This window comes from Diceros bicornis, chromosome 6, assembly GCF_020826845.1.
Source record: "Diceros bicornis minor isolate mBicDic1 chromosome 6, mDicBic1.mat.cur, whole genome shotgun sequence".
Classification (NCBI taxonomy): Eukaryota; Metazoa; Chordata; class Mammalia; order Perissodactyla; family Rhinocerotidae; genus Diceros; species Diceros bicornis.
Window position 1 is genome coordinate 8,444,207 of NC_080745.1, and position 27,593 is coordinate 8,471,799.

A 27,593-nucleotide genomic window follows, 5' to 3' on the forward strand; every position below is an offset into this window, starting at 1 on the left:
CCAGAGCTGGATGATGGCTTTGCCCTTGACTCACACATCCTCCTCCGTTCTCCCCAAACCATGTCCCCCTCGTGGCCCTGGCTGGTCACCGTCAGAAAGGACAACCCAGCCCAAGCCTCTGTTTTGTTGAGATGAAGAAAGTGAGTTCCTAAGAGAGGGTCACCTGAGACCACACAGCGGTTGTAGCAGGGACCTGGTCTGAGGGCTCCCAGTTCCTCAGCATTTCCCTCCAGCCGGGGCACACACCTCGTCAGCCTGTGACAACCTCCCTTGGAGAGAAGACACGCAGGCCCCTGTGGTTAATGCACAGAAGCTCTGCCGAACTTCAAGGAAGGCATGCTCTATAAGGAAGTTGAGATGTGTACAGAGAGTGTAGAGCAGTTCTTGGCATTTCGCTCCACTCATTAATAACCCTCTAGAACATGTCAGCGACTTTATTTATAATTTTATTTATTTATTTATTTTTCCCCCAAAGCCCCAGTATATAGTTGTATGTCACAGCTGCACATCCTTCTAGTTGCTGTATGTGGGCCGTGGCCTCAGCATGGCTGGAGAAGCGGAGCGTCAGTGCACGCCCGGGATCCGAACCCAAGCCGCCAACAGCGGAGCGCGCGCACTTAACCGCTAAGCCACGGGGCCGGCCCTCAGCGACTTTATTTAAACCAAGTATGTGCACATGCGGTTTTCCTTATTTCTGAGTCTGTGTTTCGAGGTGTTCCTCGGATGTGCTGGTGTGCAGGCTCCTTGCCGGGGTTTCTGCAGGCCCCACCCCCATGCCCCTGCCCAGAGAATAACAAGAGGTGGGCTCTCACAAGCCCGGAGCCCAGACTGAGCAAACAGCTACTTTGCAGCCCAGGTTTCAGGAGAGGGCTGCGCTGGACCCTGCTTGCCCCCCACAGGGAATATGGCACCCTTACCATCTGCGTGCAGTCAACCTCTTTTGTAAATAACATCTGTCAACTGAAGGCCGAGCTGGCCTCCTCCTTCCTGCTTATGTTCACGTTAGCTGACTCATAGAGACCAGTCTTCCTGACACACACCCAAGCTCAGCCTGCCTCCTAGCTCCTTCGGTGGCTGGATCCATCCCTCGACACCCCGATCTGACTCTGTGGGAGGCTGTAAAATTTTGTCCAAATTGCCATGCATACGCCGCTAACAGTAGCATGTCTGCAGAGTGTGGCCCAGCATGGGCCTGGACTGAGCTCTTCTCCCGAGCATGACAAGCCCCTGCGGGGCTTCCTGGGGAGGAATGGGATCTGAAGCCAGAACTAATGAGCCCCCAACCCAGCCCAGCGAGGGCAGAAATTGGGAGGCCTGGCATGGGCATGGAAGCCTGGGAAGCAGTGTCGTCTCTGGGACAGTGGTCATGAGGCCCCTGGGCTGGCAGCTCAGGCCAGCATCTGAGCCCTGGGGGAGAGGTAGGCTCCTGCACAAGCCCAGGCACTGGAAGCAAGCAAAGGCAATCTTGGAGACCCGGCGTGCGGGCAGCTTTTGCGCTGAAGTATGGGGAGGTTGCCTAGCTGCCAGCATAAGCCATCCTGAGAAAGAGGAGGAGGGGACCGCCAAACCCGAGGACCAGCAGCTGTGTTCGCCATTGGAGGAGACCCCAGGGCTGTAGGGTGAGGCCGGGCCAATTCCACTGCATTAGGGAATGGGGGGGCGAGGGACTGCCTTCTCAGTCACAGTGGGACAGATAGGCCTGGACTACAAGCTGGCACAATGTTAGGCCTCAAGGTAGAGCGCTGGGAGGCAGAGGGGACAGATTGGGCAGGCTCTCCCACTCCTGGGCCCTATGAATGGGTGGACAATTCACAGATGTGACTCCAAGAAATCTGCAGAACAGTGTGTGTTTTTTCCTGTGGCTGAGCTCAGATTTTCTAATTATATAAAATAACATAGTGTTTTACAGTCTGACAGCCCCTGGTCTGAATCCTGTTTCTGCCACTTAAGTGTGACTTTGGGCAGGGGACCAAGCTCCCCAGGCCTCACTTTCCTCATCAATACCCAGTGCAGAGAAGCGTTGCTATGAGGATGACAAGAGCTAATCCACGTGAAGCACCTGCCGCCAGCTTTGTGTCTGCTGATAGGCTCAGGACACAGTTGCTATTCTCAGTTGTACAGAGGGCATCTGAGGGTGGCTGACGGCCCACGTGCTACAGCAGCATATGCTGGAGGAAAGGACCTCATGGAGGCATGACCCTCACCTCCAGGAAGTTCCCCTACTGACAGGCCTGGGAGCCTTTCCTTTGTAGGAGAAGAGAGGAGAGTGGACTGAGAGGGAAGTAGAGGAGGACTAGGCAGACGCCCAGCATCTGTGACCTGTGCAGCCCCGCAGCCTGTGTTGAGCATCTGTACTCCAAAGGAGTTAGGAACTTATGAGACTGTCCCTAAGAGAACCTGTGGGACTCAGAGCCCAGCTGGCAAAGTGTGGCAAGGGCTGGCAAGGAGCCAGGGTCTCCAGCTTCTTCAAGAACTTCAGGAATTCTGTCACTCTGAGGACTGGAAGCTCTGAGAGGACCCTGGGTCAGCACACCTGGCATGGAGGTTGGCATCTGTGCACAGGCAGTAATGCTTCCCTGACAGTCTTCAAGGGCCCTGGCTTTGGGAGGATGGACAGGGAGAAAGGGGAAGATGCTGCATGAGGACTAAGACCGCCAGACTGCCGAGTGGACACAGGGAGGGCCCTTAGGAGATACACAGAAATAACGAGGCAGGGAGGTGCTCTGAAAGACCTGGTTTCCAGAGTGAGGTGGTGATGGCTTAAGCAACCATAATTTGATCAATAAAGTAAGTGACCTTATTTTGTAGCAACAGGCTGACGATGTTGGGGACATCTGCATGACATTATGAAATCATACAAACGCACCTCTTTGGCTGAATGAGGTCCAGTCCTTTATTCATTAGGCAATCACTTTTTCAACAACACCTGTTGTGAGTATGTCATCTGTGCCAGACCCTCTTTGGGGTGTTAGGGCTACAGGCTTTAACAAGGCAGAAGAAAAGAGAAAAAGGACAAAATTCCTCCCTCAAGTTGCTAATATTAGAGGCCCGCGACTAGCGATGGCTTCATTCTAAAAGCAAATAGCCCTGCTTACAAATGTCTCCTGAATCAAAGGCACTCGCCTTAAAATTGTGTGGTCTCAGCTCTAAACTGATAAGCTTCCCAACAGCATGACTGAATCTAAAACTATAGCATCTTTTAAACATTAATTAAATGGAATATGTGCATGATATTAGCATAGATACCATGTCATTACTTGTATATTTATAGACATACACACATATGTAATCCTAATAAGATCTGATGTTCCAAATGGCCCAGTCTGTATGCTGAGTCACTCTCAAAGAAAACATGAGCTGGCACAGATGCCTTAGATGGTGACAACGTTTATTGTGGTAACACTTACTGAGGGCGTACCATGTGGCAGGCATTGTTCTGAGATTTTTGCATGTAAAAACTCATATCATCATCAGGAAAACCCTATGAGGCTGGTACTATTATTACCCCCATTTTACAGATGAGGGAATTAAGGCACAGAAAAATAGAGTAACCTGCCTGATGTCACAAAGCCGGTAAGAGGCAAAACCAAAATTTAAGCCCAGGAAACTGGGCTTCCGAGTCTATGCTCTTATCCCTACTGTCATATTGCCTAAACAATCTGAGTAATGTGCATCTGTACTCTAGGATGTTTTTAGGGGCAGTCCAAGGGGCTTAAAATATCAGATCCCCAGAAATCCTCCCTAGACCTGTTTCTTCTCCCTAAATTTCCATGTTCACAGAAGCAGCCGAACACTGCCCTGCTCATCAACATGCTCCTCACTCTCACTGCTATGCTATGCTCCGCTTCCATGGCCCCTTCCCCTCCTCCTGTCTCCTCTGTCCCATGCCCACCACGAAGCTTTGCCAGAAGTGGAGACCAGAATATCCACTCCTGCCTCCATGGCTTCACGATGGCTGCACCACCAAGACCATGGACAGCCCTGGATGCCACGGAAGGAGGTACGCAGAGGCCAACAGAAGTACAATTTCTTGCCTTGTTCCAGCCACTTTTCTGCAAACTTTATCCTGGGAAATTTCTCGTGAACAATTTCTCTGCTACATTACATATATGTAAGTGTTTGTACACATGTGCATATATAACTATATATATGTACATATAATTTAAAAATATATGTTCTTAGGTGTGATAATGGCATTGTGCTTATGTTTTTTAAAACTTCGTTATCTATTAGGGATAAAACTAAAATATTTACAGGTAAACTGTGGAGCTTTGTATTTGCCTTAAAATACTCCAGTTTAAAAAAAAATTGAGGGCAAGGACTAGATGAAATTAGACTGGAAAATGCTACAAATTATTGAAGCTGACTGAAGGAGAGGAATGAGATTCTGTTTTCAGTATGTTGGAAAATTTCCATGAAAAATGTTTTTTCTTCTAATGCTCAGAAGAAAATAAATGAAGAGAACTTGAAGAAATGAGGAAACAATTGGTCTGAATATGAGAGCTGTCTTCAATTTTTAAAAATTCGTTTCAACCCACACTGATTATCAGCACAATCCAGGTGCTGGATGAGCCCAGGAGCTGCAGCGAGAGAGACCCTCTCCGCCCCAGAGGGCCCGCAGCCAGCGCAAACATCGCACATCGTGCTCAATACAGTGCTTCTTTTCCCCAGAGACGTGAAGTCAAGGAAGGCTGACTGGAGGACGTGATACTTGAGATGGGCCTGGAAGGATGAGTTGGGCTTGGTAAGGAAGGAGGGAAGAAGGAAGAAAACATTTGGAGGACGTCACAAGGAGGCGAGCTTACACCTAGCAGTCGTCAGGGGATTTCCTGTGGTGGCGGGAGAAGCTGCAGGGAGACAGATGTGGGTTTAATCCTGGGAAATGTCTCCACCAGCAGGGCTGCCCAGAAGGACGATGAGCTGTCCTGGGGTTTGTGAGCACCCCTCCATTCCACGTGAGCCCAGATAAGAAGCAATGACCACCTCTCAGGGATTTCATAGCAAACACTGACCAGGGGAAACAAGCGGGATTATATCCCCACTCACATAACAAACAGTTGTCATGCTCATCTCTGAGACGCTATGGACACAGGGCTGAAAAAATAGCGTGAAGCTCACAGTCTCATGGGACTAGGTGAGACTCGGGACTGTGTAGCTTCCTTTTTGCAAAAGAAAACTAAAGAGAGTCGTGTGATTTTATATAGATCCCAACAATCGCTGGAGCACAAGCCCTGGGCAGCAACCAATCCCCTGCTCCTCGGGCTCATGGCACCAGGCCTTCAGGAGCACCAAGAACTGCTCACAGGGCACAGATAGCCACAAACAGAGACTCTTATCACCCACCAGGCTCTCATCACCCCAAAGGGCAGCTCTTTGGAACATTGAACTTATGCGACCTCATTGGGAGTCTGCCATTAAGAGGAAGAATAGCACTGTCTGAACAATGGGAGACACAAGAATACTGAAAAGCAGACATTTAGAGGAAACAATGGAATTAGAACCTGTTTTGAGAGGTGCCTCCACCGCCTGCTAGACAGTGACATTGGGCAAGTCATTGTAACTTTCTGGGCTTCAGTTTTTTCACCTGTAAAAAGGGGTAGAATTCTACCTTTCTCCAATAGGATAACACACGTGAAATATCTATGTGAACGTTACCTGTAAACTTGTAAATGTTATAGAGCTATGTATGTGGAAGGAGTAACATTCACTAATTTTCAGCCACCATGTATAATAAAACAAATAATTGGACAGGACAAAGCTCCATTGGCATCAGCTCCATGAAGATAAGAATTGTGTCTCCTTGATCACTATGTTAAGTTCAGTGCCTGGAACACAGTAGGTGTTCAATAAATACTTGTTGAATAAATGGATCAAGCCAAGCTGAGCTGCTGAGGGTTAGTTTAGGGGCTAGAGGCCCACTGTGTTGCCCCCTGGCCCGAGTTGTTCAGCCAATCTCTCCTCTCATCTTCCTCATCCCCCTCAGCATCTCTGTGCTCCACGCTGTCCTCACAGACAGCTGTGTGGTCTCTATAGGAGCTGTCCCCACGCTGTGGGGCTGCGCGGGGACACCTGGGGGCTTTCTTGTGATGAGGACAGCAGCACAGGCCCCACTCCCTGCAGCTGCAGGGGGCCTGGGCTGCCCAGACGTAGGTGCCCACAGGCAGTGCCAGCAGCACCGCACACAGGACCACTGTGACGTGCAGAAGGCGCTCTCGTTTCCCCAGCCCATCATGGTCTCTGCCTATCACAAAGACCACACACTGGCTCTGCCGTAGGGGCTGGCCCCCCAGGCTGAGGCATGCCTCATATTTCGTGCTGGGGAGGAGGTCATCCATGGCATATGTGTTGATCCTGGGGCCAATGTGGACCACTTCCTTCCTGAGGACTTCCTCCGATGCAATGTGGAGGGTGAACCATTTCTCCACAGGGGTGTCGGCCACCGCAAACCACTCCAGCAGGACCCCATGCACTGTCTGCTTGACAACCTGCAGGTCAATGTAGGCATTGCTTTCCAAGGGGGAGAAAGGAGAATGGGGTGCAGGCAGGGCCTGGGCAGGCAGAATGTGGAGGGAGATGTCAAGGGCGCTACTGCCAATGAAGTTGGAGGCCACACAGGTGTAATTGCCCCTGTCCACCAGATGGGCAGCGGGTATGACCAGCTCTGACAGAGCAGCATCTTCTGTAGTAGATGAAGTCAACACTGGATGGAGAGACAGCAAAAGAGCTCTGATGGCATTTCTCTGATAGACAGCTGGAGAGTGTCCAGCAAGGCTAGGTTTTTGTTAAAGGGTGGTGGTGACCATTATTAAGCATGGACTTGAGTGCCACGTGTTTGCCTCTCAGCAACCCTCTAAGGTAAATACCCAATTTCTACACATAGGAAGTTGAGGATTGAAGCAGTTAAGCAACTTGCCCATAGTGAGGGTTGTTCAGAGGCAGTGATTGATCTGGAAACTCGTTCTTCTGTCTATGAATACCACACTTTTTCAACTTCACTAGCTGCTCACACCAAACTGTCTTAGCCTTGCTGAGCTAACACCGTGGTTTCCAGGAGATCTCTCACAACTGCAAGACTGTGCGATATCGTTAGCTTCAAGAAGTGTGCTCTTCCCTCCTGGATGTGGAGTGGCTCAGAGCCTGAAGCCAAATGCCTGGGTTCTATCTCTTGCTAGGTATATGGTCTTGGAAAAGTTGCTTAGATTCTCTTGACTTCAATGTCCTCATCAATAAAATGGGATGATAACGGTACTCACTCATAAGTTTGGTAGTAAGTGTTCAGTGAGTGTTAGCAGTTATTATTACTGAGAGAATAGATATAACGTGGTGTCAAAGAGACTGATTACGGAGCATCGCAAAAGACAAGATTGGGATGCATTTCACTGTTCTCAAAGAGGCCACAATAAACTCTACATTTCTCCTTCATTGAGGTATTTAACCTCAAGCCAATAAGATGTGAGCAAAATGATAGGAAAAAGTCAAAATTTCAGTTAATTAGCTATTTTTTAATCATCCAGAGTTTTGTCACCATGTATAACAAATATCAAGGTGACTGACTGTATTTCTCAAGTTTTACTCGGATATTTCCAGTTGTCTTCTAGACACCTTCAAGATACCCTGGAGGAGGCCATCCCTGGCTTTGTGACGTGCCCCACCCTGCAGGGTGGCACTAAAGGTGATTCCAGCTGAGGTATGAAAGCAGAGCACAGAGCTCTGGGAAGTGAAGGCAGGTCTGAATCCCAGTTGTGGGGCTCACAGAGGTCACTTCCTCTCCCTGGTCCCAGTGTTATAACTTCAAGCCAATAATGTCTGATCAACACAGCGGTGGGAAGTGTAAAATTAGGTCAATATCTAGAACTTCTCAACCTTGCCTGATGGTAAGAATTAGCTGGGGATGAGGGATGGGGGTGGTGAGGAGAAACACCTGTTAAAATACACACTCTCAGGCCCTCCCCTGGACTCGCTGAATCCAAATCTCCAGGGCAGAGGCCAGAAAATCTTGTTTCAAACAAGCACCCCAGGTGAGTCTGCTCAGGCAAGTTTAGGAAATAAGTAATAGATCATCCCTAGAATCGGTCCTAGTCAGAAATTCTATGATTTAAAAATACACAGTATAGTGTTTTGCATCTAGAAGGCTCTCAAAGAATATATTTGTTCATATACAATTCTACAATATTTGTACAATATGTTGTCAACTCCAATATATATATTTATATATGTGTCTATATATATCCTATAGAGATCTGGATGCAACCATTTAAAATAATCCCAATAGTGGAATACTATCTTGAAAGCTTTCCTATTGTGGTGAATATAAGTCAGGCCTTCCCAATCTTTCCTGTACCCTTCCTTCATGACTGACCCAGTTTAGAGCCTCTCTATTGAAGACAGGGTTGCTACAGACCTCCCCATTCCCCCAGATATGTTGACAGGCTGCATGTGGCTTACCATAAAATTCCCTCCACGTGCTCAGGGGATAAGTCTATGCAATGGTTGGTGAGGCATTGGCCTGTGACAGGCATTGCAAGGTCACATTCTGTCCCTCCCAGATGGTGACATTGGCACTGGGGGTTGAGATCTGTGGCTTCATGCAATCACAAAGTTCAGTTTCATGAAAAAGCTGCCCTGTCTTGGAGAGGGGGCCACGGCACATCAGGTAGGGATTCACCAGGATGACTGGGAGGCTAACGGACTTTACAAACTGGACAAGTTCCCTTAGGCGACAGTCACATAGCCAGGGGTTGTTGTGCAGCGCCAGCCCCATGCTGGAGAGAATCTTGGCTCCACAGCCAGGCTGCTGGTGTTTCTGGTAGGCCGGCTAGTTCAAGAAGACATTCTTGGATACAACTGTAAGCCTATTGGAGGATAGGTCAAGGTAGGTCAGGTTGATCAAGGACTGAAGAGCCAGCTCAGGGAGTACTTCAATCCTGTTGTGTTTGAGATCCAAGGCGCTCAGAGGCAGAGTGGTGTGGAACGCTGTCCATGGTACTGAACAGAGTTTGTTCCCCTCCAGTCTCAGCTCTTTCAGTTCTGACAGGTGCTCCAGGGCTCCTACGTGGATCACAGTGACACTGTTAAAATTGAGCCAAAGGTATTCCAAGCTGCTCATGTTGATGGAAGACCCTCGGGACAGTTCAAATAAGGGTGAATTTTCAATTCTCACTTGCTTGAACTCATCAGGAAGCTTCCCTGGGATCTCTCCCAAAGAGATGGACATGCACTGTAGAGTCCTGCACAAGAAACTAGAAAGCTTTAAGAAGAACATCAGGGAACTGGGAAGTGGAATCAGGCTTATCTTGGCATTAGATGTATGAATTAGAAGAAAAATATATTATTCATTTGAAATAAACGAGTTAGACCCGTTTTGGTAAAAGTTCACAGTTCACCAAAGTTCAGCACGAACTAGAATGAGTCTCACAGAGATTTGGCTGATTTCCTGCCAAATCTAAGCTTCCTCCCACTCCACATCATGCCCAAAGAAAGCCCATCCCCTACAACGTTCTGGCATTTGCTAGCACAGCGCACCTTCCCAAACTCTCTTCGGGGCAGGTTTATCCTGGCAGACAGGATGGCTGAGCTGCATGTGAATCCAGAAAGATCAGAACTACTAGGAAATAGTGAGAAACTGAAGCCATATTGTTCTGTAAGAAAATTACCTTGCGAGTTTTGAATAAGTATAGTCCAAGCTTCCAAGTGGCAAATCCTATTATTGGTAGTCCATGGTGATGTAGGTCAGCACAGCACTGGCAAAGCCCCTGGGCACTCTGAGGTCTGCTATGGCCCAGATCATAAGCTCAGTAAAAAAACATGAAAATGGAGCTATGTCTCTTAACTAAGGTCAGAAAATTCACCCTTTGTCTGGTTCTTGAGTCTGGAATGCAAACTCTAAGCCAGATGTCCCATTCAGATACTGAATTCAGATAGTGCCAGATACTGTCTTCCCTTAGCCTCTTAGCAAGTAATGCCATTCTGAGCACCATGGTTCAGGTGATTTGACCAGATCACCTAACATTTCATCAATCACAATTGGCTCCTGAAACCTAGAATTTTCAACCATTCCCTAAAAGTGAGTGCAGATGGTGGGTAACAAAGTAGTTCTGTGACCACTCCTAGAATGGTTCTCTCCTCAACACCTGTGTGGCAGATTCATGCCTCTACTGCATTAAGACAGCTGCATCTGCTGCTAGAATGACCAGAGTCAGAGAAGCATCACAGTGCAGGGGTTAAACCACAAGACTGTGCTTTCTGATTAAACCAAAGCGTGTTTCTTATCATGGATCTCACAACTTTTCCTGAATGCTGTGTATTTCACACGATAAAAATGAAAGGCTTGGGGCCGGCCCGGTGGCGCAAGCGGTTAAGTGCGCGCGCTCCGCTGCGGCGGCCCGGGGTTCGCTGGTTCGGATCCCGGGCGCGCACCGACGCACTGCTTGGTGGGCCATGCTGTGGCGGGGTCCCATGTAAAGTGGAGGAAGATGGGCACCGACGTTGGCCCAGGGCCGTCTTCCTCAGCGAAAAAAAGAGGAGGATTGGCGGATGTTAGCTCAGGGCTGATCTCCTCACAAAAAAAAAAAAAAAAAAAAAAAAAAATGAAAGGCTTACATTTTAAAGTAAGATATATGTGATTTTAGATACTTGCTCTGCCACTCTTCATTCATTCAACCAATATTTATTGGTCATCTGCCCTAAACCACACACTTGTTAGGTGCAAGGAACACAGTGGTAAGCAAGACTGTTATAGACCCCGTCCCGTCAGGGTCTTCTCTCTAGCTTCCTAGTCTTGAGATCTTTGGAAACTCATTTAACCTCTATGAGCCTCAGTTTCTCCTCTGCAAAGCAAGTATATTAATAAATACTTCATAGTATTTCCAGGAAATTTTGAGATTGTGTAAAATAATTAATTTAACATACAGTAGGTGCCCAATAAATTTTAATTCACCTCTCACACCAACAGACTCTTGAAGAGCAGCAAAGTCCGCTTCCCCATTACTTGCAGTACTTCCTGATGAATATTGAAATTCCATGGGTTCCCCCAAGACCGATAATATACATTATACCCTAGAAGAGGCCTCAGGGAAGAAAATCCGCTTAGTAGCTAACCAGTGAGGGGGGAAATGGGTCACCAACTAAGCTGATTATACTCCAGCTTTTCATCCAAGCCAGATATATTTTCTAGAGTTTCCAGACAGTGTAACTCTACAATCTGGCTAGATCTCTGGAGTTTATATCAAGGTGAAAATCAAAACAAGGAGAGAGCTATGGACACAAAGCTTGTGGTAGACATGGAGATGTGCTGCCCAGATCCCCTTCAAGGAATGAGTTGATTCTCAGCTGCAAGGAGTGCTTGCATGAGGTCATGCCCTTCCCAAGGCAGCCCACATGCAGTGACTGAGGGTAGTGAGGGCACAAGGGCCCGGCGAGTTAGGCCTGATGGGGGATGACTCTGATGGGTGATTCTCGTTTCAGAGGCCCCTACCAGGCTGGCCAAGATTTTGTCATGCTTGCTTCATGGAAAAATGTGATTTAATCCATGGGCATCACAAACCCACTAGGGAATTCTTTTCTTACTCCAAAACATAAAGGCCTAAAGAGCCCTCATCCCCCACAATTTCTTCTCTGTTCATCCCATGCTAGCCTCTTCAAATGTATCCAGCTCAACTCCACCTTCCAGTAGTTTGCTGAAAGCTTGAGAAGAACACCCACTGGCATGTCATCTTTGGAATCATCCAGGCCACTTCTGCCCTGCCCCTTCTCCTCTCCTGGCTGCCTCATCTTCTGGTTTCCTTATTGGGCATATGAAGTAGCTATGTTGTCAGTTAAGGCAGAAGACTAGGATAATTAAAGTTAGCTTGGGTCATGTCATTTATATTAAATAACTAGTGGTTAAGTGGTGTTCCTAAACTCAAGAGATTTAACAACAAAGAGAAGTGAACAGAGAATATTACATCCCTGCCTACAGGATGCTTTTAGGAACTTGGCTCTTAGAGTTATTGGTAGAGACAGAGTCATGGGAGAGGAGTTACTCTGTGTTTATGAAATAATTAGATGTAAATGGCTTCTGGGTGGCATTTGACCCTCCTTGTCTTAATAAAATCTTAATAAGAGATTTTCTTATCTATTCAATAGGAAAATGCCACACCAATATTAGCAGAACTTTGAGATAGCTCAGACAGAGAACCAGGTGACCTACCAAGAAGCAGACATGCTGTCCTTCCTCTTTCTCAAACTGGTGCTCTTCCCTCATTCCTCCATCTGCTGTCAACCACGTCTGAGATGGTCCCTTTGGCTACCCATGCTCTGTGGCATGCCTCTGATAGACACACAGAAGGCTACATTCCCAAGCCTCTTTGAAATAGGTGAGCTATGTGACAAATATTCTGGCTAATGAAATGTTAGAGGAAATAAGGTTTTAAAAGCCCCTATATGATTCTCCACTTTCTCTTTTCCCTTGTTGCAGCAACTGTCGACATTCAAGGTGGTGGAGTCTTCATCAGACTGGATCCCTGAGTGAATAAGTGGAGCAGAGCCCTCCCTCCATCCACATTTCCCAGTCACTCGAGTAGACTCTGGGAGAGCAGCACTAAATTTTTCTATGTTAAGCCACTGAAATTTTGGAGTTGTTGGCACAGCACAAGCCTAACCTATCATGACTACAATGCCCTTGCAATCAAATAAAATATGCTCAAGTACTTGTAAGTTGATTTTTGTCTCTACTGGACTATATGATAGTTAAAACAAAAATTTCGAGCTCTAGTCCACTAAGCACACTGCTCACTGAGTCTCCTTGATTGATAGCCTAGTTTTAATATCCCACATCCATTTCCCAGGATAGAATTCCTGTTATTTGCCTTTTTGTAGCCTGCAACTTAGACATGCAACTACAGATAAGTGACATCAGACATACCCTCTTCCTAGGTCAAAAGAAATATGACCACGTTGCAGTCAGAAAAAGACATGATGGAGATGCCATGATTCCAACCAACCTCCAAACAAGGCTGCCAAGGGCAGCATGCTGTGGGATTATCATAGTACAGGCTGGTCTTCAGCAGGGAGAGGCAAGAAATTCTTTTTCCAGGACTCTCAGAAGACATTAGGTTTTCAGTTAGTGACTCATACTAACCAGACTCATATACCAAAAGCCTAACATATAAACTACACATCATTTTATTTTTTACAATGAGAATTTGTTTTTTCCAGTGCCTTGAAAATTGATGAGCACAATCCAGGATGATTCTTCTCTACAAGGGCAAATCAGAGAAGATAGAACATACAAAGGAAGGCTGATAGATGGGTATTGGGAGACTGACCATTTGGGGGCCATTCCATCCAGACCACCAAGGTAGGTCTTAATGAATCATTGGAAAGTTTGAATCTTCTCTCTCTCTCACTCTCTCTCTTTTACACACACACTCACACACACACACACAATATTGGATAAATACTAACAAATTCTTGCTTTCAAGTTCCTGAATTTTCTTCAAAGTTCAATAAAACTGACTGTTAGTTGTCTTTGGGCCAATAATTGTTCAATCTTCATTGGCTCAGTCAATCATTTAGAGAAAGCCTCTTTCTCATTTCAACAGATGGTTGCTTTCATCCATTGCCCTTATATTTGTTCTAATTTTAGGAATGCCTGTCAATCTCTATATCAAACACTCAGAATTGAATCTGGGTCTCCCAAGACACAGCAGAAATGCCTTTATAAATCTAGACCAAGAGTTGGTGAACTGCAGCCTGGGAGCCAAATCCAGTGTGCCACCTGTTTTTGCAAATAACATTTTATTGGAACACATTCATGCCCATTAACTAACATATTATCTATGGCTGCTTTCGTACTACATCAGCAGACTTGGGCAGTAGCAACAGACCCCAAAATATTTACTATCTGGCTTTCTTTAAAGAAAAAAGTGCTGACCCATGATGCAGACAGTGGTTTTGTCATCTTCCAACCAAATAATTTCTCTTACCAATGGCTATGGCCCACTAGTTATAGTCACGTGCACCCTCCAGGTGATGGGCAGAAAATATCCACATATGGAAATACTGGCGCTCTCAAGGTTTTGAGCCCAGGTTTTGGTTGCTTGAAAAAATCCATAGTGAACCTGCTGTGTATTACACTGCAGAGATCAACACTGAATAAAGACCCTCAGCCTGGCCAGAAAGTTATCACAGACCAGGATCCTCCAAGAAAATCCATGAGCAGCCTCCATAAATTATTCAACTCTTTGGGCATCTGTTTCCTCATCTGTAAAATCAAGTAGCCCAGCCTCTATAATGCAATGTTATGAGGATCAAATGAGAGAAAATAGGAAAATATGTTGTAAGGTCATAGGTTATAAGGTCTTTTGTAAATGCAAGGGGGAGTACAGTAACTTTAGAAATCACTGCATCACACTAGCCTACATCTGGCAAATGCCCAACACAACACAGAGTCTCTTAGGTGATACTAGCAAAATCGTTCCTTTGGATCACTTGCTGTCCCCAAATTTCCTCAGTTGTTACCCAAAGGCCTTGGCACCAACCTGCCCTTGACGCTCCCCTCATTAGAGCTCAGTCCTGCAGACAAAACACAACATCGGCCCTTCTGCTGGGAACGTCTGCCTTCTCCTGTGCACAGAGATGACATCTCAGAGCTTTCCCAGCTTTCAGCAAACTGAAGAGTAATCCCCTTTGAAGTGGCTTAGGGTGACCAGGAAGGCTCTGAGACACCCTCAGGAACCCAGGTAAGTTTCATAAGAATCACAAAGGCTGCTCCTTGGGGACAGAGGTGAGCTGTGTGCCAGACAGCATCGGTGTACTGTACCACCCACCACGGAGGGTCTGTCAGATCCCTCCAGCCTGACATTCTGAGAGTAATTGAGCAGTAGTCTTTTGGGGATCATCCAAACCTCTAGAATTTATTGAAGATCAAATGATTATCTCTAGGCAGAATGGCACCCAGAGAAAAAATGTTAGAATCTGTGAGTGTGCACAGTGAGGGCACGCTGCATGTCTCTGTGTGTACGCATGTGACCGTATGCACGTGACTAACGCATAAAGAGACTGTGTGTGCGAGTGCCTATGAGTCAGCACAAATGTGATCAAGATGCAGTGTAGGAGAGCGGTAAGGACTAGCAACTCTGTGATCAGTTGCCTGGTCCAAATTCCAGAGCTGCCACTTTCTAGCTGTGTCCTTGTGGGCAACACGGTAGAAGAGAATCACTGCCCAGCAAAATATTCCCTGCCCCACATCACCTCCATTGGAGAACTGTCCTCTCCTGCCCCATTAAAGTTGTGTTTGGCCATGGGATTGCTCTGACAGATAGAAAATGGGCAGACGTGGCCGTGTGCTAGTTCTAAGCCAAGAGCTTAAGAGGCATCGCATGTTTTTGCTCATTCCTCTGATATTGTCTGACCTCTCCATGAAAGAAGCCTGCCCCAGGTGGCCACTGACCCTCCATCCTGGGCCCCACGTAGGACACATGGAGCAGAGTCACCCCAGTCAACCCACAGACCCGTGGGTTGTGTGAAAATGAGTTCTTCTTGCTGTATACCACTGATATTTTGCTTTTATTTGTTATGCAGCAAAAACTTACTGACATGGGCAAGTTACTTAATCCCCCTCTTTCTTCTCTAGGAAAATGGGGAGAATAGTAATGCCTGCTGCAGAGTTGTTAGAAGAATTAAATGAGTTAATGCATATAAAGCACTAAGAACACTTCTGGGCACAAAGTAAGTGCTTAATAAGTGTTAGCTGCTGTTGTTGTGTGTGAGTGTATGAGTAAGCAGGTACCCAAGTGGGTAAGAGTGGCTCAGCAAGGACTCAGGTGTCAGAGTGAGGGTGAGGGAGTAGAAGAGGGAGACTGGAGGACGGGAGCAGGTGTGTGGGCATCTGTGTGCGTGGGGGGAGCGTGCCCCTCAGCAGAAGTACTCATTGATCCGTCTGCTCCCCCTGACCCCCAGGGCCTGAGAGTCCAGGCTGGAACGGGCTGAGAGGAGCCTGTCGACCTCACTGAGGCTGTGCCGGAACAGCTCCTCCGAGCCGTCCTCGCTGTGGCCGAGCCTCTCCAGGTTGACGTAGGCACCCGTGGCCTCGGCGGTGCCCCCGGTGTGGCACTTGCGGCAGCGCCTCTGGACAGCGCTGCAGCAGACGAGTAGCGTGAGGGGCAGGGCAATGACGGTGGCCACACTGATCACTACCACGTTGATGAGCCGCTGGGTGGCCTCGGCGTCCACCACCTCGTCAGTGGAGAAGATGATACACTGCTCCTTCCGGGGCCCGAAGCCCCTCACGCAGACACACGCCACGTACTTGGTCTTGGGCTCCAGCCCGTGGATGGTGATGCTGGTCTTCCCGGGCTGCACCATCACCCGGCGCATGTCACGCTGCCCAAAGACGGCATAGAGGACACTGAACATAGTTGTGTTCCTGGCCTGGGGGGCCTTCCACACCAAGGTCACACTGTGGTAAGTGTCTCCCACCACCTTGAGATACGTCACCATTCGGGCCTCCTGGAGTCCCGCCTGCCCCTCTGAGCGCTTTCCTGGGGCACCCATCTGGAAGTGCTGGAGGGCCAGCTCCTCCTTCACGTTGGGCACAGGGGGTCCCGTGGCCAGGACAGCAAGCTCGGGGATGTGGGGGACATGCCTGGCCACCAGCTTGTTGTTGTACGCAGCAGCTTCCGCCCCCTCGCCTGTCCACAGTGCCCCCTGGGTTCCACCATGTTCTGTGGAAGTCTGGGGCTCGGTGACAACCAGGGAGATGAGAGTCTCAGAGGCTCCCAGGAAGTTCTTGGCCTGGCAAACGTAGTCTCCAGAGTCAACATGTGAGACCGCAGGCAGGCCCAGCAGCGTCCAGCTCGTGCCATCACTGGAGACTTCCTGGTGCACTGTGGGGAAAGAGGCACACGTGGGAGAAGGAACGGGCCCACCTGCCCCAGGCTTCCTTTCAGGGCCAAGTTCCCAGCCCCTGGGCTGTGCACACTCTGCTGAAGACCCTGTTATCCCGAGAACACATGGGAGTCATTCAACTTTTCTTCAACTAGCCCAAGGGATCGAGATCTCCTGGGCTCAAATTTGGGGCCTCCCTGGAGCCCCAGGCTGAAGCAGAGTCTAAAGATGATCTGCCTCCTAAATTGAAATGTTCAAGTTCTGTTCTGCTGGCCCTGCAGTTCCTCAGAGCTGACCCCTAGGGGCGGCGGGCAGGTGCCTTGGGGGTAAGGTGGGTCAGGGGGTGAACATGAGGCAGGGGCCCAGCCAGAAGTGCTCTCCCCTCCCCTGCCCAGCACCACTGCCACATCAATCAGAGCATCTTCACTTTCTGTCTTACGTATGGAGCTCCTTATACAATTTTGTTTGTGAGTTGATTTCAAACAAGTCCTAGAGCAACACCTGCCAACCTAGTTGAGGGAGACACAGAAGAAAGCTGGGAGGGACGTAAGCTTTTCTGGTCAGGTGTAAGAAACGATTCCTCCTTGACCCCTTTCTGCATGTTGGTGGGCCACGGCTCTTGCAACTCCCACCCACCCCCTTCCAGTGCCAGAGATGAACCATCTCTGTCTACAGAGCGTGGCAAAAAGAGCGCACGCTGTGGAGTCGGCCAGGCTGCACTGGACTCCCAGCTCCTCCTTGTACCAGCGTGTGATGTAGGCTGAGCACTTAGCCTCTCAGAGCCTCAGGTTACTTATATGCAAAATAAGCAGGAGAATCAGGTTGCTCTTTAAAGTTCAAGGACATCATGTGCACAATACACAACACACGAAGAGCCCAACAGATCATCAACTACTCCCAGTGATACTGGCTTCATATTTACAACTGGGAAACTTACTATGAACATTAAACACACTAAGAGAGTATCTTTTACCAAAAGCCGGTATTTTGTTCCTCTCAGGGTGGGCCCTGAGTCTGTGAAGAGCGACTGGTGGGCTCTGATAGGACAGGTTGAGAGCCATCATCATCACTGAAGCCACTCTCCCCATGCAGTGCCTCTGGGCGGAGCCTGTCCAACTCCACTCAAATGGAAGGGGAGTAAACAGCCTTGCTCAGCCCACCTCCCTCTCCGTAGCAAACCTGACCCTGGCGACCAGGGATGCCAACCACTTGCCCCGTCTGGGATCTCAGCACAGCCCCCTCTGTCGCTCACACACCTGTGCCATTGAGTGGGTGCCCGCTGGCCCTCCTCCAGCTCATCTCGGGCCCAGGGACCCCGGTGGCCCCACAACGTAGCAATACTGTGCTGCCCAAAGGGGACCTGATGTTGGCCACCCCTGGACGGAGCTCTGGGCTCTGGCACTTCCTCAGTTCCAGTTGGCTGAAGGCCACTCCGGCCAGGCTGCGAGGACTGGCGCACCTCAGCCTGGCCTCTATGAAGGCCAGGTTTGGGGCCCAGACTTCCAGGAAACGGACCAGGTCGTGGAGTCGGCAGTCACACACCCAGGGGTTGTCCTGCAGCCCTGCAAAGCGAGAGGAGAGGCAAAAGGTGAGGCCTCGCTATGCAGATCCCCAGGCCCAGCTCCCAGTCCCCTCGGGGAGGGAGGACAAGGCAGGTCCTGAGCTCAGAGTCAGCAGAACTGGCCTCCAGGCCCAGCTCCTGTCCAGCTCACTGGTTCTTCATCTTGAATGACAGCATTACTTCCCTTTCAGGGTTGCTATACGCAGAAATGAAGATAAGTCATATTAAGCACTGGGTAGGCCATACAGCATACCGACACGATTGGCAATCACTCCTCCCGTTCTTGGACTGATCCTTTCAGGCTACTGGCCAGGCAGTGAGTATTTCAGCAATAATTGCAATGCCAAAATCCATTTCTAGAAATGCTTCATGATCCCTGACCCTTGACCCCTGTCCTTTCAGTATAAATGACACTTTCAGCATCACCCCAGCAATGAGGGTGGTTGTTCTGAGCCATGGTCCCTTGGACACAGGCTCAAAAGGAGAGGAGTGAGATGGCCAGAAAATCAAATCCTGTGTCACATCCCCAGCCCTCTTTGCTTTAAAACTGAACATCTTTATAGAGCTGAAAGCAGGTCACGGCACCCACCCTGTCAAAGAGCCTTCAATAGATAGAGGGGGACCGTGTGTCCCCAGTTCTAAGGCACAATTCCTTTTTATGTGTTTGCATTTCTGAAATACAAAATAAATGCATTTAATATGATGCCCCTTTTATCCCCCAAAGATTGTTACTAAATTTGATACTGCGTCTAATAATCAATGGCATATTACATCTTTACATACTTATATTGGATATATTTGGAAGGGGAAATGTCCAGGGTTGGGAAGGGTGCATTCAGATGTGCTTGGACATCCATGACTCTCAGGCCCCTTTGAGCACTAGCTGGGAGGGTGCCAGTCCCTTCTCCCACCCACCCCCTCACCCATCCCACCGGGGGCTGCTACCCTGTGTCACTGGTTCAATGCATTTAATGACACATCCGCCCCCCAAGGGTCATCACTGCCCAGCTCTGGTGGTGAGCTATCTGGCTTTCACCGTGACAAGAGAGTCCCCAAAGAACTCATGCAGATGGCAAAGTTAAACCACAGTGAAACTTGTACCTGTCAGATCGGCGAAAGCTAAACATTCTGGCTGTTTTAATTATTAGCTTTATGAAGGAATAATTTTCATCTACCTTGTCCTCTGCTGTATCCTAAGCACCTAGAATTGAGCCCACACACTGGCAGGCATGCAAATAAACTTGCAGAGTGAACACTCATGTGGGTGGTCTCACACACCGTGGTGGGAGGTGAGAATCGGCTCAGCCACTTGAGAGACCATCAGACTGATATTAAAACGTCCGGCGTGCACACTCCAGGACCTCGCAATTCCACTCTCGGTTCCTCTCCTAGAGAAACATGTCTGCGCGCACAAGGATGAATTGTCAGGAATGTTCTCTGTGGCATCATAGGTGTTAACAAAATACTGGAAACAATTTAAAGGTCCGTTCAAGGGGAAATGGCTAAATAAACTATAGTATAGCTATACTATGGAATATTATGCAGGAGTTTAAAAAAATGAAGTCGATCCATTTGCAGTAACTTACAAAGATCTCCAAGACCTATTGCTGGATGAAACAGTTGATGCTGGTTTATACGTACAATATGATGAAATTTTATATAAAACACACAGATACGACTTCTATGTGCATGTATGTATATGTATGTATACATGTATGTGTATGTAAAAGTACTGTGAAAGACAGGGAACACGCAAATAAACATAATCCTGGCTACCTGTGAGGAGGGAGAGGAGGAACTGGAAATGGAAGAAGAGACAAAAGGGTCTTGAGCCTTTTCTGTAATATTTTAAATATTTACATATATTCATGAATAAGTTGTGCAATTAAAACCAAAATTAATTTTCCAGAATGAGTTATGCCCCCACCTGTCACCCTCCAGCAGGTGCCTTGGGCAGGAAAGGAGATCTGGTTCCCCTCAGAAGCCACTGGTTTGCTAGAAACAGGAAGGAATCAATGAAAGAAAGAGGCCAGCTGGGTAACCCATTTAACTCTGATTTGGGCAACTGAGTCTCAGGGTACCGTCTCTGGGCCCTCATTTTCCTTATTTGCAACGCTAGGTCAACACCGGTTGCCCTGGCTACCTGACATGGTTGTGGGAATAGAGTTACCGGATTTAGAAAAAAAAGGACACTCAGTGAACTCTGATTTTCAAATAAACAACAATTTTTTCCATATAAGTACTACCCTATACCATGTCCTTTATCAGCTGAGAAAGTTTATCCAGGGTGGATGGAGCTGGAACGGGGCCTGCTGTTCCCCGGCCTGCTTCCAGGAAGTGAGGCATCCAGACAGTCCCTCCCAGGAGGTGAGGTCTCTCTTCTGATTCTACCCACCCACCACTGCCCACCCTGCCCTCCAGGACCCCACTGTGGTTCCTGCCCTCATGGACGGGGGAAAGAGAAGCAGCCTGTGTGACAGGAGCCCTAGGCCCAAACCCACACTGACTCACCCCAGGTTACGTTTGTTCATCTGCAAAACAAAGCTCACTGTACTGGCACCATTTACCCCCGGGACGTGGGGAGGGTCAAGTTCTATGAGGAAGCTAGGAGTTTAGGGAAACCTCAGTGTCACACTAATACCAATGCATTAGTAAGGATGTAAGGACGGACCAGTTAGCAAAGAGCGCGACCACCTTCCATGTAAGAATACCTGGTGCTCAGAGGAGACTCGCAAGGGGGAGGGGGATTCACGTGCCTGGAAGACTGTTGAAAGCTGTACTGGAAGCCGATTCAGAGAAGATTAACACGCAGGCTGTTTATTGAGGGAGAAAGGAAGGAAGCAGGAGGAGACCGGAGCTGTGATGCAATGCGGGCCTGGTGAACCCCGGGGCTCTGGAGCTGGAAGAGCCCCTCAGAGTCGTCCCAAGTGGCTGGGCTGTTGGGCTCCCACCCGGACAGGTTTTTGGATGAGGGCCGTCTGCAGAAAGGGTATGTGGCCTTGTGGAGGCTGCTCTGCGGCTGAGGCTGCCTCTGAGGGGGCTGACCGCTGAAGGCGGCTTCCAACAGCATACCAGAAACTGGGCAGCCAGTCCCACCTTGATGGGCATCTGGATGGCACATCACCTACCTGCCACAAGCACCTACTGCGTGCTAAGCTCTTTTTACCCACACTAACCATTTGAGATAGATATTATCATCATCTCTTTACAGAAGGTAACCAAGGCACAGAGAAGCTAAGTAACTTGCCCCAGGACACACAGCTAGTCAGAGGCAGAGCTAGGATTTGAGCTGTGGCAGTCTGACTTGGAGCTGGAGCTCCTAAACCGGCCCAGGTGTGCCTCTCACTCAATCTTCACTCAAACCCAGAAGGCAGGGATGGTTTCTATTTTCCAGACAAAGAATCCAGATTCAGACAGGCTTGGGAACTTGCCCAAGACCCCAAGACTCACCAAGGTGGTTCCAAGGGGAGGATGCCATCTCTTACCTAGGACCAGCCTGGCGCGGTGGCCGGGAACGGAGGGCCCGGTCTGCAGGGGAGCCCAGGCGGCGAGCAGCTCCTGCGGGAGCCTCAGCAGCTGGTTGCTGGAGAGGTCGAGGAAGGTGAGGTTGCGCAGGAAGCGCGCGGCCTCGGGCGGCACGGCGGCGAGGCAGTTGGCCTGCAGGTCCAGCAGCCGCAGCTGGGGGGCGTCCCTGAGCGCCGCCCAGGGGAAGGCGGCCAGGCGGTTCCCGGGCAGGCGCAGCTCGCGCAGGCGACGCAGGCCGCGCAGCACGAGGGCGCCCAGCTCGCCCAGCGCGTTGTAGGGCAGCCACAGCTGCTCCAGGCGGCCGAGCGGCCGGAAGGGCTCGCCGGGCAGCCTGCGGATGGCCGTGCGCTCCAGGCGCAGTCGGGAGGTGTCCGGAGGGACGGCCGCGGGCGGCAGCGTCATGTCAGGGTCTCTGCACACCACCGTCCTGGTCACAGAAATGGGGAGAGTTGAGCGAGCGTCCCGTGGGGTCGGAGAGCCTCCCCTGCCCTCCCTCCCTCCGAGAGGCCTCCCGGTCTGCACGGAACGCGGGACCCCAAACCCAGGCTCCAAGCTGTGGCGGGCCCTGGAGACGGGCGGAAACAAGCAGCCTCCGCTGTTTTCTTTGCGGGGGTCTTGCTTTCAGAGCCTTCCACAGGGGTCCCAGGAGGGCCGTTTGGTCCCGACCACTGGCCTGAAGGACCTCAAGCTTGAACCGTCATGTCCTTTCCAGCCCACACCCCCTGCAGTGCAGTAAGAACCAACAGTGTTGGCAAGTCCGAGACCAGTTTGTGCATCGCCGCATTGCGTATGTGTGATACATGCCTTCGGTTGTTAAATTAGACCTCAGTTTTTGTAACCATTTTGGCCTTTCTTCATTTTTCAAAAAATACACCAAGGGCATCAGAAACGGAAGCACCTCAGCCTCTCCTGACTCTGAGGGACCAAGAAATGATCACGGTGTGTAGGAGCTGGGACTTCGCAGCCCGCGGTTGGATCCACATCTGGGCTCTTGGCTTGCTGGCTGTGTCCCCATGAGTTTATTACCTAACCTCTCTTTGCCTCAGTTTCCCCATAATAGTAGACTCCACCTCACAGGGCGGTTTCGGAGTGTAAATGAGGCGATGTGTGTCCCAGCCCTATGTGCCTGTCACCCTAGGACCCAGTGCTTGGACCACTGTTGTAAATTTCTGCAGCCCAGCACTGAAGGGAGACGGGCGGTCTTCCTAGCTCTTTCCAATGCTCCTTCTGCCCAAACAGTTACTTCTTAAACCTTGTTCTATTGAGTTTGACATTAAAGCAGAGGATATAGGGATAAGAGGAAGCAGTCTCTGCCCTCAAGGAGCCTATAGTTCGGTGCTGTGTTGTATGCTATCACATCTACATAAGGGAAAAAGGGAAAGGTTCTCAAGAAGATAAAACTTGGAGGCTGGGTGTGAGGGACTCCTTGTGCAGCCATGTCACCTGGAGGGCTGCTGCGCTCACGCTGGAGGAGGTGGGGTCAGTGGCCATGTTTCGCTGTGCTAAGGGAGGTTGCAATGTAATGCGCATGTAATGTCATAACACATTGCTCATGTCTGGGCTTCCTGGTGTAACAGACACACTGCACTAGCATCCATCAGCTTCACTCCATACTCTACTCAAAGTCAGCCAGGCTGGGCTTGTTTTTCCTTGTCAACAGTGCCCACAAAAGGCACAGTTACTTCCATCCACTCATATGCTTCAGACATCCGTGGAACCCCTACTGAGTGATGGGTGCTGTGGGATTCCAAAGAATATCAGACCCACAGCCCCTGTCCCCATACAGCTTGTAATCTAGCTAAGGAAGAGAGAGCATTGAAGGCCATGATATTTTCAATGATACTAGAGGACTGGGTGTTGCAAGGAGGAAGGTCCGGATGTGGGTGGGAGGAAGGGAGTTAATGGGAAAAGATGTCCTGGAGGGGGGAGAAGGCGGTCATGGGAGGGATCAGAGAAACCAATAAGGGCCCAGCACAGACCAACAGCATGACTCCTGGTGGGGCAAACTGGGCACAAAGAGCATGGGGACACATCTGTCTAGGTGCTCTAACTGCCGCCTCCCGGGTAACCCCAGTACCCACAGGTACACATGCTCTGCTCACAATACAGGAGTGTGCAGTGTGGGCAGGTCACCCGGGCTGCTCAGACATAAGGACGGGGTCCTCTGAGGCCCCAGTTACAGAGGGGGCTGAGGAAGGCATCTGAGACATGGAGGGAGCCTCGGTCTGACTGCACAATCTATGCCTATGGCCACTGGGGACCGCAGGGCCCCCACAGCCTTTCGTGGCCTCATGCCCCTCATAGGATGCTCCACGCAGATAAGCTGGTGCGTATCAGGTGTAGGACTGTCAGGCAGGTAGAACTGACGGTGAGAGTTCTGGCTTCACAGAACGAATGGCCACTGGCTGACATTAGGGGTCCTGGAAACTACCCTTGGAATTTCATTTTCCATCAAGGCTAACCTACTACTAGAAGCCCTCCCCTGGTCCCTGCCCATGACCGCATCAGCTGACGAGAAGAGTTCTAGAAATGGCAATGAAAGTTTGGGTTCCAGGAGCAGGTCTGCCTCCGCTGCTGTGTAACCTGAGCCCCGTGCTCTCTGTGGGTGGCAGGAGAGGCTCTTCATCGCAGTGAGCTGTCAATGGCCATGGGCTGTTTCCTGGCCTGCTCAGGGCTCAGCCCTGGCTTCCCTTGGGGAGAGGACCCTCACCTCAGATGATCCAAATGAGTTGGAGCACCAGAGATTTGGGCCAAAAATGGAGCTCTTCCTGTTCTTCAGACCATACGGGGTATCCTTTTTTGGGGGTGCCTCTCCATTCTCTGCCTCCCCTCACACCCAATCAACCTGACACCCATTGCCAGGATCATTGAAAAAGTCGCAATGATAACATTGCTGCCTGATCAGAAACTATCATTGGCTCCCCAGCACCCATCTAAGACAGGGGAGAAAGGGAGGATGGAATTCCAGAAGGTTGGAAAGATGGCGGGAAAGGCCCTGAGCCAGGGGCTGAAATCCTTGAGCAAGTTGAGAAACGCAGAAGGGGTCATTAATGGATAAGCTGAAGATGTCAGAGAAAAGATGGTTCAAAGACTGCCGAGGAGAAAAAGAGCGTGAGTGGCGGCGGACAAGCAAGGGTCCACACGCCACAGTGGTGGAGAGGGGAGGAGGGGATGCCGTGCTCTCAGGACTCAGATAAGGGGCTGGGGAAAGTCAAAGAAGAGGCTGAGGATGGAGAGGAGTTTGCCTCCAGTGGAATGGGCACTCCTGGCCTTTCAGAGAGCTCATAGAAAGGGGTCGAGGCTGAGGCTGCTGGGGGCTGGGCCAGAGGAGACCCAAAGCTGGGGAGTGGGGGCATGAGGAGGCAGGTGGTCCCTCGTGGGTGGGGTGGTAAGATTTGATTGGAGGTGAGGCAAGAGAATGGAAGAGGCCTGGGAAGGGACTGGGGAGATATAGAGGATGATGGAGTGGAAGGAAGGAAGGAGAGGAAAAGAAGAGGTAAGGGGGAGACTTCCTGTGCCCAGAGGAGGGTTCCTCTCCACGGGCATCCTGGCGGAGGACTCAGGAAGGATTTCCTGGAGCTGGCACTCCTGTGCCCCACCCCCAACCCCATGTATAAAGGTACCTGGCACCTCCCAGGCAGAGCCACACCCTGCTGGCTGGAAGATAATGCAGCACAGACCAGCCCCATAGGACCCCTGGGCCCCAAGTGGCAGGGAGATGGAGATCTCACCTGGCCGTGGTCTGAGGAGCCTGCATCCAATCCAACCTAGCCGGTAGAGCAACGGGGCTGGGCTACCCATCCCACACACGTGGCGCCATACCTCGCCTTGCTGCCATCGCCCAGGATGTGGAGACTGCAGCTGCACTGAGAAGGGCAGGAGCCCCGGGCTTGGGGGTGCCCCCCGAGGGCCAGGAGCCAGAGCATGCCCACTGCCACCCTCATGGCTCCTGGCTCCTCTGTAGCCCAGGCAGGGGCCTGTCCCTGGACTGCTCTGTCCTGCTGGCCCAGCAAGCCCAGCAGCTGCCCACTGGCTCATTGCCCCCCTCCCCCCACCCCCAGCCATTGGATAAACAAGGACAGGCTGGGGATTAGGGAGGGAGCTCCGGCCACAGCACTCAGCGGCTTATTGCTTCCTGAAATCACCCAGTCCTGGGGTGGGGTGAGGGATCCCCTTCCGTAGCAACAGCCCCAGGCCTAGAGAGGCCAGGGCGCTGCAAGGTGGGGCAGGTGGGCAGCCACCCAGGGACAAGCGGCTGCTGGAACGGCCGGCTGGGCTGCCCTCCTGCAAAGCCGCCCATGCCTGCCGGGCTGTGGGCTGCACAGACCCCGCTGGGGTGCCTGGACTCAGAGAAGGTGAAGACAGACCCTGGCCCCTGACAAGGGCCGTTGGAAATTCTCTCCTGTGACACTATTTTGTAGTGAAAAAGCAGTGAGATGAGGGCGGTGAAGGCATTAGAAAGAGCCCTAGCTCCAGGGCCAGGCCCAGCCTAGGTTCAAATCCCAGCTCTTCCATTTCCAGGCTGTGACCTTGGATAAGTCCTGTGGTCTCTCTTGGCCTCCGTGTTCTCATCTGAGAAAGGGAAGCAATGTTACTCTACTCAGGCTGTTGATTCCCAGACCTTGCCAGCCTGTGGGAACAGAAGCTCTCTCGTGAGTAGTAAGCATCCCATTTCGCTGGCCCTGACAAGCTCCTGCTCACAGAGGAGGTGGGAAGATTCAGATATTTCTGGGGGACCTCCGAAGTGTCTCTCATGGGCCGTGAATTCTCCCAGGCTGCGGGGCAGGCAGCTGCTCCCTGGGCACCCTGTGGACACCCAGTCTAGAACACGGCTGTTTGGGCCAAGCCCTCCTGGGCATTCCCACTAATGCGGAAGGCGTGAGGTGTCGCCACGTGAGGACAGAGCGCCCCTCCTCCGGTCGTCATTCTCCAAGGAAGGTCCCAGAGCGAGATCTCCGAGTTTTTAGAGAAGGCCCTTCCAATTTTTACCGTTGTTCCCTCCCCCCACCTCATCCCACCCAGCTACCACCTTACACTCATTCATTCTTCACATTTGACCCCGAGGCTTTGCTCTCCAGTCTGGCATGCCCCACCTGGCTCCTTTGGCTTTTCCAGAAGTTTCTTTAGTCTCAGGCAGGCCTAGACCTGTGAGGTGTGACCAAGGCAGATACCTGCACGCGGGAGGTGCCTAGCTCTGCTCCAGGCCTGTTTTGACTATATTGGCTTCCAGGAAATGTTGGTCCCCGTGCCTTCCTCTCTTTCCATCTAGCCAGTGTGATTTGCTCAGTGCTTCCCTCCTACCTCCTCCTCCACAAACCAAAGGCCAGCCCTGCCCTTTCCACCTCTCTGCCTTCTCCTCCTTCTGTTGGGGATGCCTTCCCTTCTCTCTTCTGCCTCACTGAACTCTACCCTTGATTCCCGGCCCCGTCCTGCTTTCTCTTCTCCCTGCAAGTATTTTGGGATATTGCAGGCATGAAAAAAAACCCCGACATGTGTATTAACCAGTAATACAAGATAGAAATTGGGAAAGGGGTAAGTGGGTTATCAAGGAAGGCTTCCAGGAGGATGTGGACCATCAGCTCAGCCCTGAGGGCTGCTTGAGATACAAGCGGGGACCAGCAAGAGGAAAGGCGTGGGAAAT

General features: G+C 50.4%; 2 protein-coding genes across 2 annotated transcripts; both read right to left on the reverse strand.

Annotated features, from left to right (window-relative positions):
• Positions 1-5,900: 5,900 nt before the first annotated feature.
• LRIT2 (leucine rich repeat, Ig-like and transmembrane domains 2) lies at positions 5,901-9,632 on the reverse strand. The gene is given in 3 exon segments (XM_058542745.1): positions 5,901-6,700; positions 8,446-9,227; positions 9,523-9,632. Coding segments are annotated over 3 exon segments (1,692 nt in total).
• Positions 9,633-15,736: 6,104 nt separating this feature from the next.
• On the reverse strand, positions 15,737-25,896 carry LRIT1 (leucine rich repeat, Ig-like and transmembrane domains 1). Its single transcript, XM_058542635.1, has 4 exons — positions 25,775-25,896; positions 21,913-22,379; positions 18,123-18,428; positions 15,737-16,865 (listed from the first exon to the last, which is right to left on the reverse strand). Exons 1-4 carry the CDS (start codon positions 25,894-25,896, stop codon positions 15,895-15,897), a joined length of 1,866 nt encoding a protein of 621 aa, XP_058398618.1. The 3' UTR covers positions 15,737-15,894.
• Positions 25,897-27,593: the final 1,697 nt, after the last annotated feature.

Coding starts and splice junctions, on each gene's coding strand:
- LRIT1 (XM_058542635.1), bottom strand. CDS start 25,896: ATGAGGGTGGCAGTGGGCATGCTCTGGCTCCTGGCCCTCGGGGGGCAC. Junction 18,429..21,912: donor CCGCGCCAGGCTGGTCCTAG/GTAAGAGATGGC, acceptor CTCGCTTTGCAG/GGCTGCAGGACAACCCCTGG. Junction 16,866..18,122: donor GCACCCACTCAATGGCACAG/GTGTGTGAGCGA, acceptor CTTTCCCCACAG/TGCACCAGGAAGTCTCCAGT.